The sequence below is a fragment of the Phalangium opilio genome, unplaced genomic scaffold (genome assembly GCF_054372755.1).
Source record: "Phalangium opilio isolate 3A_F unplaced genomic scaffold, DU_Popi_V2 ptg000042l_1, whole genome shotgun sequence".
NCBI lineage: Eukaryota > Metazoa > Arthropoda > Arachnida > Opiliones > Phalangiidae > Phalangium > Phalangium opilio.
The window spans coordinates 4,583,501-4,601,716 of NW_028324166.1; the positions used below are offsets into that span (position 1 = coordinate 4,583,501).

The 18,216-nt window shown below is 35.1% G+C and overlaps 2 protein-coding genes across 3 annotated transcripts; both read right to left on the reverse strand.

Annotated features, from left to right (window-relative positions):
• Nucleotides 1–503: 503 nt before the first annotated feature.
• LOC149678553 (endochitinase-like) lies at nucleotides 504–18,176 on the reverse strand. Of its 2 annotated transcripts, XM_089836494.1 has the most exons (9): nucleotides 11,503–18,176; nucleotides 11,098–11,235; nucleotides 10,795–11,030; nucleotides 9,278–9,387; nucleotides 3,292–3,361; nucleotides 2,578–2,613; nucleotides 1,452–1,571; nucleotides 944–1,075; nucleotides 504–879 (listed from the first exon to the last, which is right to left on the reverse strand). In XM_089836494.1, exons 1-9 carry the CDS (start codon nucleotides 11,561–11,563, stop codon nucleotides 754–756), a joined length of 1,029 nt encoding a protein of 342 aa, XP_089692620.1. In that variant the 5' UTR covers nucleotides 11,564–18,176; the 3' UTR covers nucleotides 504–753. The 2 variants fall into 2 exon arrangements, with proteins under 2 accessions (XP_089692620.1, XP_089692621.1); XM_089836495.1 differs by lacking the exons at nucleotides 504–879; nucleotides 944–1,075; nucleotides 1,452–1,571; nucleotides 2,578–2,613; nucleotides 3,292–3,361 and adding exons at nucleotides 5,676–6,994; nucleotides 7,060–7,182; nucleotides 7,525–7,644; nucleotides 9,097–9,202 and having other exon boundaries at nucleotides 11,503–16,784.
• Nucleotides 3,370–5,536, reverse strand: LOC149678554 (chitinase-3-like protein 1). The gene is made up of 4 exons (XM_089836953.1): nucleotides 5,516–5,536; nucleotides 4,807–5,005; nucleotides 4,503–4,738; nucleotides 3,370–3,535 (listed from the first exon to the last, which is right to left on the reverse strand). The coding sequence occupies exons 1-4, from the start codon at nucleotides 5,534–5,536 to the stop codon at nucleotides 3,422–3,424; spliced, it is 570 nt and encodes a 189-aa protein (XP_089693079.1). The 3' UTR covers nucleotides 3,370–3,421.
• Nucleotides 18,177–18,216: the final 40 nt, after the last annotated feature.

The following is an 18,216-nucleotide window of genomic DNA, read 5'->3' on the forward strand; positions in this document are numbered from 1 at the left end:
TTAGCTTAAGAGAGCGTCGAGGGTCACTCATTCATTACGGCTTCAATTATAAACCACGCTTGAGAAAGATGCAATAACACAGCTGAACCATAATCAGTGTACTTAATCAAACACCGACTAGTTGGCTCATTAACCGGCTTCAAAACATTAACGCATTAAAGTTTTTGAGTTTGAATTGCAAGTGAGTATCTTAGTGTTTGCTTTCCCTTGTACTTGTGTAGTTCCATATTAATTGGTTTTTAGAAACCCTGAATAGCTATCATAGTGGGGACTGAACATATTTCAGTTAACAATTGTTGGTGGTAAGTTCCAGCGTGTGCGATTAGACTTGGTTTTTTTTTTTTTGCTTGGATTTTTTGTTACTCAGTTCCGTGATTACTTTGAGTCTGGAGTTTCATTAAAAATTCAATCTCTTGCTATAGATATGTCATTTGTCAATAGCAATCCATGCAGCAATTGTCATTCTGAAGCTGGCAACTTGTAATCATTATCACATGCTATCATTTAGATAACTCTGTTATGCTACTGAAACTACGATTAAAATTTATTAATAGTAAAGAATTTTTCCATTTCAATTTCTCGCTAAATTGAAATTGACTTTATAACTCAATTATATCTTTAGGGTCACGTATTTTATATATTACTAAAATTTCTTAAATTTCAACCAACACGAGTGTTATCTCATTAATTATTTATTAACTTCCAGTTCGGGCCCTAAAATTTAACAATCTTGAAAATTATAAGTAGACTAAATTAATTAAATGTATTGTAAATCGATTTCATGAGTCCAAACTTGAGTCCACAGAAACCTTTAGAATCATCAGAGTTAATGAATTTGAAGGCAATTCCTCCCAGTTTTTGTCGTTTGACATAAGACGCCTTTTGCATATAACAGATAGTTGATCAAATTGATATTAAATGAATTTTTGGGGTTTGACCTTACTTTGGCCATAAGGCTTCGAGGATTTTCGTAACTGATGGCGAAGTTACCATCTTTACCATCTTTGACGTAAGGTGCCTGTCCCAATTGGTCCCATTCTTCTACCCACTCACCGGAAAACAGCTTGGAACATATCTGTGGTTTAAAATGTTGCGACATTGTTATTGTGAAGGTCAGACTATTTTATAAAAATGACCAGGAGTGTAATGATAGGTTTTAGAAGTAACCGAGTGTAACGTTAACCATGTGACTTGACGGCTCCATATAGTAAGGTCTGATTGGTCGTGAGATGTTGACTGTTGGTTTACTTTGAAACGTGGTTTTTCGTTTGTTTTCAATTAAAACTATGTTAGGCCTAATCAAATTTTTATTTCTCATTTTCCTTCTCGTAAATGTCACTACTCCACGCTTTTTCGTACCCGAGAGACACATTCACGTATGCAGGTTAAGGGTAGAAGCTGTGTCGGTTACTCCTGAAGCCTTCATAATGCTCTCCTGATATGACTTCAACCTCTGTGTATGGATAAATCAGACTACGGTCGCTACGTGTTGAAATTCCAATGACGTAGACTGAAATGAATAGTTTAGACGTTGGGATTCCCTTACGTTGAAATTGTTTGACCGCTTTATCCTGCGTAATGTAATATTAGGTTTTAGAATTTATGAAAGAATCAAAAGTATTAGTGGTATTAGGGTGAATTGACAATTCCATGTAGAGCTCGGGATTATCTATCCATTATACACGTCATTTTATCTTTACCCAAACTCAAAAATTATCCACAGAACTTGCATGTTAAATCGTATTATATCCACAACTTTGTTTATAAATAATCTGTTATCCACCAACTTGTGGATAATGGATAGAAAATGCAGATGGAATGATTGGCACAATTTATTTCCCTGATTAATTTATTGAAAATTAAGAATCATTAATTTCCCTGATTAATTTATTGAAAATTAAGAATCATTAATTTCCCTGATTAATTTATTGAAAATTAAGAATCATTAATTTCCCTGATTAATTTATTGAAAATTAAGAATCATTAATTTCCCTGATTAATTTATTGAAAATTAAGAATCATTAATTTCCCTGATTAATTTATTGAAAATTAAGAATAATTAATTTCCCTGATTAATTTATTGAAAATTAAGAATCATTAATTTCCCTGATTAATTTATTGAAAATTAAGAATAATTAATTTCCCTGATTAATTTATTGAAAATTAAGAATAATTAATTTCCCCGATTAATTTATTGAAAATTAAGAATCATTAATTTCCCTGACTAATTTATTGAAAATTAAGAATCATTAATTTCCCTGACTAATTTATTGAAAATTAAGAATCATTAATTTCCCTGATTAATTTATTGAAAATTAAAAATAATTAATTTCCCTGATTAATTTATTGAAAATTAAGAATCATTAATTTCCCTAACTAATTTATTGAAAATTAAGAATCATTAATTTCCCAGATTAATTTATTGAAAATTAAGAATCATTAATTTCCCTGATTAATTTATTGAAAATTAAGAATCATTAATTTCCCTGATTAATTTTTGATAAATTTAGGATCATTAATTTCAAGGATTAACTTATGAAAAATGTAGGATTATGTTTTCCCTGAATGGACAAATACCACAGACGCTCTTTCCCCTTCAGCATTTATTGGGCTACTAGCCGTTACCCGCGGCGTCGCTCGCGTGTAATAAGAACTTCCATCTAAAATGATATAAAGAATGTGTAGAATTTACTGATGACTAATATTTTTGTGGCACCCTAGAAGCGAATGCACTCGGCACAGTCCGTCAGCCCGTCGGGATATTTTTTATTACTTTTCAGGCGGACATTAAGGGTTTTTAAGTTTTTGGCCGCCATTTAAAAAGATGGCAACAAATCGAACCCAAAATACCATTCAGCCCGTCTATAGGTTTAAGGAAACCATTGTACTAAATATTTGTGAAATCGGTTGGAACGCGCGGACTTTATTGCATAGAGAATATTTTTTACATTTCTGGGCGCCATTTTAAAAGATGGCGAAAAATCGAACCCGAAAGACCATTCACCCCGTCTTAAGGTTAAAGCAAACCAGTGTACTAAATATTTGTGAAATCGGTTGAAACGCGCGTACTTAATTGCATAGAGAAGATTTTTTACATTTCTGGGCGCCATTTTTTAAGATGGCGGCGGATTGGAAAAATCTTTCTTAGTACGCGCCTACTACTTATGAGTAACGTTCCTGCAAATTTTCAGCCTTCTAGGGCAAGCGGTTTGGGCTGGGCGTTGATTATCTGTCAGTCTGTCAGTCAGTCAGTCAGTCAGTCAGTCAGGACTTTGATTTATATAGATATAGATGAGTGTTGGAAAGTCCATCAAAAAACTGTGGCAAATGGTGACAGTGGATATGAATTTCATCAACGTGTCTGTTCGGAAGTTAAGAAAAATTAAAAATAGGGAGACAAACTTTCAGCCAAATTAATCAACTACCTTTCGAAATGAGCGATATCAAATACATATTTTTGTAGGGTTTCAGTACAAGGCGCCGTTATCGCCAATTTAAAAGTGAATCGAAAAATCAAGGACGATGTTTTAAGATCCTACTTGCAAAACCGTTTATTGGCGTAAAGATGAACAATTACAGTTAATAGGAGTCATTGCGTCCACATATCTTCCGTGCTAATTCCTATGCGGGTTTTGTGGGTCGGGCTTGAGTTCTATCCGTCAGTCACGCGTCGTAATTTTGACGCCTTTCAAACTGCTAGTTCATTGGTTTATAGCAACTCGCATAAAGATAATTTATTCGTGACGTAAAATTCGTCATACATAAAGATTAGTGAAGTACCTCCCACAAAATCCGTCTAGATACGATGAGAAATTGGCTACACAATGATTCTTATTAGCTGTATGCATTTGAGGTAAAAATGTAGGCAAAGTTTGACAACATTTATTGAGAACTAGCCTTAATGAGTTTACCTATCCCAGAAGTAAGACAAGGGACTAGAAGTATGAAGGTAACCAAATTCTTCACTTGGCGAAAATGAATATTCTTTATAACAACACCAACGGTTGGCCCTCTGGTAGCGGTTTCTCCAAAACGTGAGACGCTCGCGGCGGTAGACCTCCGAACTTGATTCAAGCACCCGCGTCCGTGTTCAGCAGCTTTAGGTTGAGGGGAATGGGCTAGGAAAATGTTTTTTGGAACTCGACCAATTTTTTTCTCTCTAGTGTAGGCGCGATGGAAACGGCATAAGATCCTCAAATTTGTTCACTAGTGCCAGGATCTATTACCAATGCTGGAGAACTTTACTTCTAGTCCTTTATCTTACTTCTGCCAAAAAAGCAGGAGGAACGAAGTAGAGTGGAATTTTTCTGTGGACGATTTTGAATCAAAAATATTCTATCACATTTTGCGTGTATTACGAATGACCCTTTAAATTTAATTAAGGGGTTATTCCAAAAGCACACTTATCTTAACATTGAGACGATGCGAAAGACTTAGTACCGACTAATTAGAAAGATTTAACGACTAGCTCCGAAACAAGCGTCAAACTAAGTGTCTCGTACATCTAGGAGATGATGATAAGTTTCTTTATCTGGGACTTCAGGGTAACCCCAATCAAGAAGAATTCCCGAAAATCCAAAGTTAGATACGGTCTGTTTTATAATATTCCAAAATGCAAGTCGACCGTATAAATTTGACAGTCCAGCGAATACTTTAAGATTCATATTGTAGTTTCCTATTCCCAACATGACGCGAGATCCGTTTGATGCGGCGTTAGTAACAAAGGTTCGGACAAAGTCTATTTGGCAGAAATAATGTAGTAGGTATAAATTATTTAGAAACATTACGCGAAGTTCATATACTTACTCGCGTCTTTGACGAAAGGTTCCACTTTAAATGTATTGGGTTTAATTTCAAAGTAGTAAAATACGATTGTTTTACAGTATTTGTACGGAATTGTGTCGTAGTTTTCCCAAGATGCGTAGTAACAAGTCAAATTTTGTGCTAAGGAAATGAATACAACACAGTAAGGAGAATCATTCAGGAAGTTTCTGGTATAAGTTGGCTTTAAAGAGTTTGTAGGGAATAGTCCAAAGAAAGTACGGTTAATCAGAAGTATTTAATAATTCTCTTCGAGAGACGTTTACCACAAAGCTGGGTAATTGTAACGTGATTCTTCCCTCAACATCAATTTACATTTGGAATGCACAAGGTTACTAAACCGAATCACATACGCGATAAATAGTTCCATCATCATTACTCTATAAACGCTTAACTATTTGCCAAGGCGCATGCGCTTGTGTGTTTTTGTCCCACGTCAAGACAATCAAGGTTTGTGGGTTGATTGCTGATGAATTAGTACCAAACAGTTATAGAATTCACCTTAGCACGGTGCTATAGTTACCCATCTGAAGTAAGGAGAACAAAACAAAATGGTGCCATGAGCCCGGAAAGAATCATGTAACATAACTAATGTATTAAGAAGATACAGAGTGTCATCCTTCTTCTATTATCCCCTTCTGCGTTAATCGATTAGAAGCAGCCCAATAATATTCGAGTTATCGAATATTCTTACTTTGAGAATCGAGTAAAACATCTCAAAAAGATATACTCTTGAGTTGTTTTTAATATTACTTGTATTTAATAATTTTCAATCTTACCTTTAGTATTTGCAAATAAAGCAAATAGAAACACAATCTTCACAACTATTGAGTGTGACATTTTACTCTCACAACACGATTCTTAGCACTCTAAAACTTGATTAGGCGTTGTAGACATTCAAGTACTTTTATTTAACTTCTCTTCCTTCTTTTTCTTTTTGATAAGGGTCTTCCGAGTTAAGTGTCGACAAGTAAATGGAGGATGTATGAAGTTTATGGTATGACCGGAAGTTATTTATTTTTAAGCCGCGTTATTACGATGTGTCATGTGTTTTGTAGTGTAGATGTGTTTTTCGGTGACAATAAAAATTTATCGAAAGCTGATTTGAAGGATTGAAACATATTTAAAATATAGGCATCTATGTAACAGGTTCATAAGATATGTTCCATAAGTTTATCACTGGTTACAATCTGGAGCTTGTCATGAAGTAACGTAGGTGAAACGTCATATATTCTCGTAATGCGACGCCATGTGTCACAGGCTTAGTACAGACTAAGTCGGAAGATGGAAGTCCTGCGAAATTAACCGAATGCAGCCAATTATCGCTTCCGTCGTTCTCGAACAAGCTCGAGCTGTAAGTCTCTGGCATTACGAAGTGTAGGTTATGTCGTACTTATGGAACATATCTTATAAACTTATGTAGTAAGTAAAAGTCCTGACTGACTGACTGATAATCAATGTAAAGGTCAAATACCGATTTACACAGGAAGCTGAAATTTTACAATTAAGTTACACTTAAGCCGTAGTTACTCACTGAGAGGTATTTTTCGAATACGAGAAGTAAATTGGTGTAAGCGATGTGAAATAAAAATAACTTCATAAATACATTTTTTGTAACTTGCTAGTTAAAAATACTGAATTACAATTAATCAGTTTTAATTTCTTAACCTTCGACCTTATGGGAGTAACTGTTTTTTCAATCTATCTCTCCGCTGTGGTTTTAAAATAGGTAGAATTGAACTGCTTACTATTTCTCTTCGCAGGTATTATAGACTGAAATTTTAAACTGAAGGCTGTTCCTTTGATTGTGTGCTATCACAAGGAGAAGGATCTACCTCGTGTAGTGCTATCAAAAGGATTACTCGCAATATTACACAAACCATAACCTGTAAAAAAATTTACTTCCAATTTTAAATTATTGTTTCAATTTCTCACGAAATCGGAATCGACAAAAATGTCTTAGCAATTCAACCAACACTAATTACATATTAACTACTATATTATGCTCTAAAAATTCACGAATCTTGAAAATTATAAGTAGAATAAATTAAATAAATGTGTTGAAAATCGATTTAAGGAGTCCAAACTTGAGTCCACAGAAACCTTTAGAATCATCAGAGTTAATGAATTTGAAGGCAATTCCTCCCAGTTTCTGTCGTTCGACATAAGACGCCTTTTGCATATAATAGATTGTTGATCAAATTGATATTAAATGCATTTTTTGGGGTTTGACCTTACTTTGGCCATAAGGCTTCGAGGATTTTCGAAACTGATGGCGAAGTTACCATCTTTGACGTAAGGTGCTTGTCCCAATTTGTCCCATTCTTCTACCCACTCACCAGAAAATAGCTTGGAACATATCTGTGGTTTAAAATGTTGCGACATTGTTATTTTGAAGGTCAGACTATTTTATAAAAATGACCAGGAGTGTAATGATAGGTTTAAGGAGTAACCGAGTGTAACGTTAGCCATATGACTTGATGATTCCATATAGTATGACTTGATTAGCCGTGAGATGTCGACTGCTTATTCACTTAAAAACGTGGTTTTTCGCTTGTTTTCAATTAAGACTATGTTAGGCCTAATCAAATTTTTATTTCTAATTTTCCTTCTAGCTTTTTCGTACCCGAGAGAGGCATTCACGTAGAAGCTATGTCGGTTACTCCTGAAGCCTTCATAATGCTTTCCTGATATGACTTCAACCTCTGTGTATGGATACATCAGACTACTGTCGCTACGCGTTGAAATTCCAATGACGTAGACTGAAATGAATAGTTTAGATCTTGGGATTCCCTGACGTTGAAATTGTTTGACCACTTTATCCTGCGTAATGTAATATTACGTTTTAGAATTTATGAATGAATCAGAAGGATAAGCGTGAATTTACTGATTCATGGAATGATTGACACAATTTATTTCCCTGACTTGTTTATGAAAAATGTACCATCATTAATTTCCCCGATTTATTTATGAAAAATATAGGATCATTAATTTTCCCGATTAATTTATGAAGAAAGGTACTGTCATTAATTTCCCTGATTAATTTATGAAAAATACAGGCTCATTAATTTCCCTGATTAATTTATGAAAAATACAGGCTCATTAATTTCCATGATTAATTTATGAATAATACAATCTCGTTAATTTCCCTCATTAACTTATGAAAAATGTAGCAGCCTCAATTTTCATGATTATTTTATTAAAAATGTACGATCATTAATTTCCCTGATTAGTTTATGAAAAATGTTCTATCATTAATTTCCCTGATTAGTTTATGAAAAATGTACTATCATTAATTTCCCTGATTAGTTTATGAAAAATATAGGATCATGAATTTCCCTCATTATTCTATGAAAAAATGTAGCATCATTAATTTTCCTGATTAATTTACGAAAAATGTACTATCATTGATTTCTTGGATTTATTTAAAATGTAGGATCATTAATTTCCCTGATTAATTTATGAAACACATACGATCATTAATTTCCCTGATTGATACATGATAAATATAGGTACATTAATTTCCCTGATTGATATATGATAAATATAGGTACATTAATTTCCCTGATTGATATATGATAAATATAGGTACACTAAAGGAATAGCGACGTGATTTAAAAATTATCTCAAATCTAAAGAAAACCTTACTTTTTTGAGAGTTTAACCTCTTTGGATTCCAAAAATATGCTTGAATAATATTTAATTATGAGGGAAAACACAGAAAAAAACACTTTGAAAACTTGAAATTTGGGGGACAAAGGCAAATTTGCGGAGAAGATTTGTGGCGGGTTTTTCACCTTGCTACGTCATTCACGGCATCTCGCGGAAAAGCCAAGCGCGAGACTCCCGAGTTTACTAATGCGGCGCGCGCGCGAATCTGAATAAATTAGGCTTAACGCTGCGCGGCGACACTAACAGGCGCGTCACGTGAGCGACATCTAGAGTGAAAATTTCTCCTTACTACGTCATCAAACGAAAGAAAATCTCAACTAGGCCTTTTCCAAACACAAAACTTTGATTGCAATTTAATAAATTGCTACGAAACCAAATAAAAAAGTAAACATATCATAATAAACTAGATTTTTCAAGGATTTTTTTCGCATTTTAAATTTGTGGGTGACGAAAATTATGTCACTAACACTTTAATTTCCCTGATTATTTTATGAAAAATATAGGATCATTAATTCTAATGATTAATTTACGAAAAATGTACGATCATTAATTTCCCTGATTTATTTATGAAAAAATGTAGGATTTCCCTGAATGGTTAAATACCACAGACGGTCTTTCCCCTTCAGCGTATATGGGGCTATGAGTGTTGGAAATTCCATCAAAAAACTGTGGTAAATGGTGACAGTGGATATGAATTTCATCAACGTGTCTGTTTGGAAGTTGAAAATCGACGACAAATATTAAAAATAGGAAGACAAACTTTCAATCAAGTTAATATACTAACCTTTGTAAATAAGAGATTTCATATCCCTTTTCTAATAAGTATTCTGTACAAGGCACTGTCATCGCCAAATAAACAGGGGGTCCAAGAAACGGGGACGAAATTTTTAGATCCTATTTTAAAAACCGTTCATTAGTGTGAAATGGAGACCCATTAAAGGATCTGTAAAGAGGGCTTCGGCGGGTGGGTAAATTTATTTGAAACACGTCACAGGCAGGCACAACGTGACGCCAAGATACTTCACGTAGGCTTGCATTTAGGAGAGATTGTAGCGCCAATTCTCCAAAGTGGTAGTTTCTGAAATAAAACTAAGCTTCTTTGAACCATGCCTTTCCTCAGTCACCATCACGTGCCAATGACGTATTTCAAATATTTTTTAGCCACCCGCCGTTGCCCTCTTTACAGACCCTTTAACGTGCTGTGAGTTTGACAATAGTTACTGAGAGCTAGTCGTAGATTAATGTAAGCAAAAGATCATAGATTCTCGTAAAACTACGCCTTATATTGAGTCACTAGAGATGAGACGGTTTCAAAACAAAATACAGAAGTAGACTACAAAAAGGTGTGTTTTCAATAAGGAATGGGCAAAGAAGTGAAAAACTGCCTCTCTAACCTTCCACTCTGTAATAGAGCTATCTCAGTTGTGACGTCAATGCCTAGGTAAAACGTCACGGGTTTAGCTTTGGCAGTGGTCAGCCATGTTCGGTACCGCTTTGGTTCTATGGGATAATAGCACGGGTGACGTCGCACTAAGGCTTCTGAGATAGCTCTATCTTTGACGCCATTTTGGTTGGCGGAAAGGGGAAAAGCTATCATAAGCCGCTCCCAACTGACCTTTCTATTTAGACCATGCACTGCAGTAATAAGTTCCTTCAATATTTCACGACTAGCTCTCAAACCAGCTTCTAGCCTCAGATCAAACCAAGAAGTGATTTATATAAGAAGGCATAAGTCGCGAGATTTTACGCTTCTATTCTTACGCCGGTGTCAGTGGACAAGTAAGTCCACACCTTTTATGTCCGTCATTGCCCTGCACTTTCCTATTGGATCCCGAAGGGATAGGTCATACAGACGCGAATGACGTATTCCGACTAGAGAAAAAACAAACCTCGAGCAAAGAAAATAGAAAATGGAGGCTGCCCGCGGTGCTGAAACGGTACGACAATTGTTTTTAATTGCCATTAAGAAGTTAGTTAAACGTTTTAAACTTATCTTGATGGATTTTGAATATGTGTCTCTTCGTGAAAATCGTTCGTTCTATAATTATTTATAAATTGAATCAAGTGTACTACACTTATGATTTAGTGAGTTTCGAAAACCAAACCAAGGCTTAACAAAAAAGTAAAAAAGATAGATGGTGGAAAACATAGAGTAAGATAGAACATTAAGTCCAGCCTCCGTTTCCACCGCCCTCCCACCCATGAAGGCGGTATCGTCGACTATCACGCCAGCACCGGACGCTATTTATGCCTTCTTATATAAATCACTTCTTGGTCAAACTAAGTTTTCAGTTTCAGTACTCTTAGAAAATTAATGTAAGTTATTTTATCGCGCTCTTCGGGGTAACCCCAATCGAGAAGAACTCCAGAAAATCCAAAGTCAGTTATGGCCTCTTTTACAGCATTCGAAAATGCACGTCGGTTGGAAAAATTAGACAACTCAGAGAATTCTTTAAGATTTTGGTTATACGTTCCTATTCCCAACATGACGCGAGAACCGTTTGATGCGGCGTTAGTAACAAAGTATCGAACGAAATCTAAATAGAAAAGACAAATGAGGTAAACTATAGAAACAGTAAATGAATTTCATAAATAATTACTTACTTTGATCTTTATCCACCGGTAGTAATTTATAGGTACTAGCTTCAATTTTAAAATGGTAAAAGATGATTGTTTTACATAATTTAGATCGAATTATGTCATCGTTTTCCCACGACGCGTAGTAACAAGTCAAACCTTGCGCTAAGGAATATACCAAAGTAAAGATCAAGATAGGCCTATCTGATTTTATTTAAAATTCTTCAATCTATTACATCAGAGGCCTTTGATTTCGGTTCAAATATGATTCTAATAGTAAATCCATATTCGAAACACGAATATTTTGAATAGTTACACCATTACTCGCTTTGTTTACTGGTCACGAAAACCGGTATCAGAGGTTCATAATTTCATACACTCTTGGGTTGTCTTTTATCTTATTTGTATTTAATAATTTCCAATCTTTCTTACCTTTTATACTTGCACACAAAGTATATAGACACACAATCTTGATAAGTCTTGAGTGTGACATTTTACTCTCACAACTCGACTCTAATGCTCTAAAATTGGGTTTAAATACAGAATATTTCTCCGTTATTTATTTTCGCTTCCATCTGTGTTGTTTTTATTTTTTCTTTTAGATAAGGGTCTTCCAAGTAAAGTGTCGGGAAGTAAATGGAGGATGTATGAAGTTTATGGTACGTCCGGAAATTCTTTCATTACCTCTCCGAGTGACGATGACGTCACGAAAGGTATTACACTGAACTTTCTGTGTGTGCGTTTGCAGTTGGCAAGTCGGAGCAAACGGGTCCGCAGAAAGCAATTTTTGACTTCTACTCCCATCGTGAGGATTCAGAAGTACGCGGCGATCAGCTAGGGTTTTCTTATCTTTTAACGTGAATCAACTGTCTTATATACCCTGAATTTCCAAAAATCGTTAGAGAGGCATACGCTTGAATTCAATCGTCAACAATAGCTATGTTTAAAATTATCTTAGGAATAAAGTTTCTTAAAACGATTTAACTAGAATTAAGTTACATTAATGACGATTAAAATAATTAATATTAATTATTCTTATTTAATTATTTAAGAAAAAACTCTTAATTCCGTCTCTACTCGGAGAGGTTTATTATGGCTTCCCAACTTGTTTTTAAGGTGCGTTAGCACGATAGGTTTCCCAACTTGTTTTTAAGGTGCGTTAGCACGATCTGTCGTGTATTATACAGATGTATTTTTGGTGATAATAAAAATTTATCTATAATGCTGATTTGAAAGATTGATAAATTGTTTTCGAATATAGGCATTAATTTATTAACCAGATTGAAATGATAAATGAATGCTGTTCCTTTGGTTGGGAACTGTGTGCTGATTCGGATTCATTGCCACTTATTTGTCGCTTACCCAATTTCAAATGCTTCCAATTGTTGTGCTCACAATTGTCAAACACCCAGTCGTCTTTCACCTGTTGACGTTCTTCTCAAATTTGGGTTATTATCCAAGTGGAAGTTTTAGTAAAACCTTGAATTCGTTAAAGTGCTAGTTTTAAATAAGTAATTCATGTTACTATAGGGTGTTTCCGCCAGAGTAAAAAGGGGGAAGAAATAGGGGGCGAAAACCGGTTTTCAGGGGATGTCAACATGGTGTCCTAACGTGGCCAGAGCGGAGAGCCGGCAAGGGGAGAGGAAAGGGGGAAGGTAACTTGACGTCACGCGCAAATACCCTATAAGCTCCAATCATGTTAAATCAAACTCACTTAAAAAATAAGCGTTTTATTCTTATTTACAATTCAAATTTACTAAGAAAGCTGTCAAAATAATATTTAAATTCTTTAAATAAATATTAAACGAGTAGATGTTGATTTCCAATATGACCAGGTTTATGGGAAAAAGTGGGTAGTTTCAACAAGTACTGAATATTATTTTATTAAAATTAAACCTACACCTCTATTGAAGTTATACGTGAATATTTTATGTTTTAATCGAATTTCACTCTGATTATGTTTTAATAAGTCTTCACTTTACGAAAATGCATGTTATTTCAACTTATTGTATGAAACTGAATTTCAATGTGGAACTTGATTAATTTATGTGTAGTTTCAGTGGCGCATTATGGCAAACGGTACGCGTTGAACTTTTGTCGTAGAGGTACTTGTCCTCTTTTATGGCAGAAAGCAATTTAAACTAGAAATAATACCAACGTAATATATAACTAGGCTAGTCAGTCGGTAGTAGCTTCGCCAGGAACATTTGTGTTTTGGGAACCGTTGTTTCTCGTTTTTTTAAGTTACGATATTATTAGTCGAAACTTCCGTGAAAATTGCGTAATTGTAAGTATTATGTCATTATACTGTACTTTAAAATAGCTGAGGTTTCCTTAATTCCAGATGTATTCTATCGGACACGTATTTCATTGCCTGGTTTTACTGACTCTTTGTTATCTGTCAGTGCAGTCGATATTCTTTATTAAGAATAATTTTCATGGAATATTCAACTTGAAGACATCTTCAAATTACTTCTACTATTTGATTTTGAGTTATATTGGCGTTCTTCAAAAGCTTTTCGGTGTTATGGTTGGATTTGCCGGTCTATTAATTTACGAATGTTTCCCGGGACCAGTTAAAATGAAGGCTGATTTATCAAAATTACCACGTATTTCATTTAGAATCGTGACACGAGGCGATTACCCGAAATTAGTCAGTAAAAATGCCAGTTTCACCAAATCTATCTGCTCCGAAATAGGCATGAATAATTTTGTAATTGAAATAGTAACGGAGAAAGAGATGGATTTAGATTTATCACCAGAAGTGATACAAATTGTAGTTCCTCAATCTTACAGAACGAAAAATGGAACAAGGTTCAAAGGTAAGTCTAATTCATCCGAATGTAGTTTCAATGATGATGAAGATGAGCTAAACCAATACGGTTCTTCATTACAGCTCGGAATCTCCAGTACTGCTTGGAAGAAGGGGTCAGTTGTCTTTCGGACCAAGACTGGATTGTCCATTTGGATGAGGACAGTATATTAACTTCGGAAGCTCTCAAAGGAATCGTCAATTTCATTTGTGAAGGAAAATATTTCATTGGGGAAGGGGCCATATTGTACGATCCCGATAACTTAACCGGCACATTAACGCAAATGCTTGTAGCCAATAGGGTCATTTGGGATAAAGGCTATTTAAAAATCTTTGCTAAAATTTTGAACAATCTTCCTTCTGGAACAAAGGGCTCTTTCGTTGTCTGTAACAATGGGGTCGAAAAAGAAGTAGCCTTCGACGGAGGACCATCTTCTTCTATTGTTGAATTCGTGTATTTTTCTTATAGAGCCAATGCAAAGGATTATAGAATAAGTTGGGTTGAAGGTCATATTTTGGAACAGGGTACCCTAACTGTCAAATTTTTTCTAAATCAAATGATCAGAGGATCCATGGGATTCAATTACTTGGGGGAGGATGAAATGTTTCGCGGTAGACACTGGGTAATATTTCAATTAAATCGCACCATACTTCAAGGACACTTGTTTTATCTAATCTCACTATTAATTACCATATTTTCGGATTTTGAGTTTCAAAATGGTTTCTTTTTAACTTTAATGGGCCTGATTATCGCTCACGATATTTATGTCGGGATATTTCACTTGTATCAAAAGTATAACGACTTTTCATGGGGAAAAATTGTTCTTTTCTTCTTTGTAAATTTTGTTATCGGAGCGTTTTTCTACAACGTGGTGATAGCAATCGCACACTGCGTGTCGTGTTTTCAGAAGAAAGCGCATTTCACAGTTACTAAGAAATCAGATTAATCACTTATTTCTAATTCTGATTAAAATTTATGTCTGGGAAATAATTTCTAAGTGAATAAAGAATCATACAATTAAAATAATTATCCAACGAATGTTGTTACTGTTGATTTTTCCAATATGGCAAGGTTTAGAGGAAACAGAGGGACGGTTCAACAAGTACTACGAAGCAGTTTATGAAAACTAAATCAGAACTAGGCCTACATCTGTATTGAAGTTAGGTGAATATATTTTTTTTCATTGAATTTCACTCCCATTAAGTTTTTAAAAGTCGTCCCTTTCCGAAAATACGCGTTATTTTCAATGTATAAATATAACCATTAGTTTGTCACTGGTTACTGAGAGCTTGTCATGAAGTGACGTAGGTCATAGATTCTCGTCAAGCGATGTCTGGTGAGACGCTGTCAAAGGCTTAGTACAGAATGAATAGGAAGATGGACTGCAAAACCAAGTGTAGTCGTTCTCGAACTAGCTCTCAGTTAGTCTCCAGCATTGCGAAGTATAGGAATTGTCCATACTCATGGAAGACATATCTTATAAACATTCGATATAACGTAATGTAAGAAACTGAATTTCAATGCGTAACTTGATTAATTTATGTATAGTTTCAGAGGCTCATTACGGGAAACGTGCACGTTGAACTTTTGTCGTAGAGGTACTTGTCCTCTTTTACGGCAGCATGCTTTATACGGAAACAGAACAAACGGGAAATATAACTACTCGGTTTGGTGTGCTCGGCGGGGAACATTCGTCTTTTTAAGACTGTTGCTTTTCGTTTGTTAAATTACGATTTTAGAAGACAAACTTCCCGTTCTTTAACGTGTTAGTCAAATTTGCGTAATTGTAAGTAATATTTCAATATACCGTATTTTAAAACGGCTGAGGTTTACTTCATTCCAGATGTGTACTATCGGACACGTATTCCATTGCCTGGTTTTACTGACTCTTTGTTATCTGTCAGTGCAGTCGATATTCTTCTTTAAGAATAATATTCATGGAATGTTCAACTTGAAGACATCTTCAAATTACTTCTACTATTTGATTTTGAGTTATATTGGGGTTCTTCAAAAGCTTTTCGTGGTTATCGTTGGATTTGCCGGTCTATTATTTTACGAATGTTTCCCAGGACCAGTTAAAATGAGGGCTGATTTATCAAAATTACCACGTATTTCATTTAGAATCGTGACTAGAGGCGATTACCCGAAATTAGTCAGCAAAAATGCCAGTTTCACAAAATCTATCTGCTCCGAAATGGGCTTGAATAATTTTGTAATTGAAATAGTAACGGAGAAAGAGATGGAGTTAGATTTACCACCAGAGGTGATACAAATTGTAGTTCCACAATCTTACAGAACGAAAAATGGAACAATGTTCAAAGGTAAGTCTATTTCATCGGGAAACCCTCATACAAGCAGCTCACGTAATAGTGGTTTCCCGAAAACGCAGTTTACCTGTTACAGCAGTACCCGATACAGCAGTTCCCTAAAGACCAGTACAACCGAGAAGGGTAAAACGATTGTCGTTTATGATAGTGTAGGCTTGGTTAGCTGGCTAGGTGTTGTTTATTTGCACACCAGTAGTATTAGGGTCAGTTTAGGGGTGTTTGGTTTGGTCACTTGAGCCCCTGTAGCATAAAGGTCAGTTTAGATATTGTTATTCCAAACCGAACCTTATTTCAGGTTAGGTTAGGTTAGCGTATCATAATGTTGTTGTATTTAATAGGTAATGTAAACTGTATTGCTAAGAATTGATCAAAACTCTAGCTAAAAATTGCTGTTTCCCAAAACAGCAGCCGCTATTTCAGCGTTGTTCTTTACTTTTTTTTTCATAAAAACAGCAATGTTTTTTTTGGAATCGCGGTTGCTATTTCGGGATCTTCTCTTCTGGAAAATGCTCATGCAATTAGGTACACCCTAAATACTTCAGCTAAACATATACGGTTCTTCATTACAGCTCGGAATCTCCAGTACTGCTTGGAAGAAGGGGTCAGTTGTCTCTCGGACGAAGACTGGATTGTCCATTTGGATGAGGACAGTATATTAACTTCGGAAGCTCTTAAAGGAATCGTCAATTTCATTCGCGAAGGAAAATACTTCATTGGGGAAGGGGCCATATTGTACGATCCCGATAACTTAACCGGAACGTTAACGCAAATGCTTGTAGCCAATAGGGTCATTTGGGATAAAGGCTATTTAAAAATCTTTGCTAAAATTTTGAACAATCTCCCTTCTGGAACAAAGGGTTCCTTCATACTTTGTAACAATGGCGTCGAAAAAGAGGTCTCCTTCGACGGAGGACCATCTTCTTCCATTCTTGAATTCGTGTATTTTCCTTTTAGAGCTCATGCGAAGGATTATCGAATAGGTTGGGTTGAAGGTCATATTTTGGAACAGGGTACCCTAACTGTCAAAGATTTTCTAAATCAAATGATCAGAGGATCCATGGGATTCAATTACTTGGGGGAGGATGAAATGTTTCGTGGTAGATACTGGGTAATGTTTCAAGTAACCCGAACTTTAGTTCAAGGACACTTGTTTTATCTAATCTCTCTATTAATTACCCTATTTTCGGATTTTGAATTTCAAGGTCGATTATTTTTAACTTTAATTGGCCTAATTATCGCTCACGATATTTATGTCGGGATATTTCACCTGTATCAAAAGTATAACGACTTTTCAATGGGCAAAATTGTTCTTTTATTCCTTGTAAATTTTGTTCTTGGAGCGTTTTTCTACAACGTGATGTTAGCAATCGCACACTGCGTATCGTGTTTTCAGAAGAAAGCTCATTTCACAGTTACTAAGAAATCAGATTAATCACTTATTTCTAATTCTGATTAAACTTAATGTCTGAGAAATAATTTTGAAGGGAATAAAGAATCACATGATTGAATAAACATCATTCGAGTATATGTTGTTACTCTTGATTTTTTGTTGGGTAACAGCGGGACGTTTCAATAAATACCGAGAAATATTTTATGAAAACTAAATCTACATCTGTATTGAAGTTATGTAAATATTTTATTTTCCATCGAATTTCACTTTGATTTAGTTTCAATAAGTCGTTACTTTAGGAAAATGCATGGTTATTTACTTTGCATAAATGTAGCATTAGTTTGTTACTGGTTACTGAGATCTTGTCATGAAGTTACGTAGGTGAAGCATCATAGATTTTTCGTAACTTGACATCATGAGGCAATGTCAAAGGCTTAGCAAATAGGAAGATGGACTTCAAAACCGAGTGTAGTCAATTCTCGCGTCGTTCTCAGTAAGTCTCTAGCATTGCGAAGTATAGGAATTGTCCATACTCATGGAACATACCTTTTAAAAAATTTATATAACATTCTGTAAGAAACTGAATTTCAACGTGGAACTTGATAAATTTATGCAT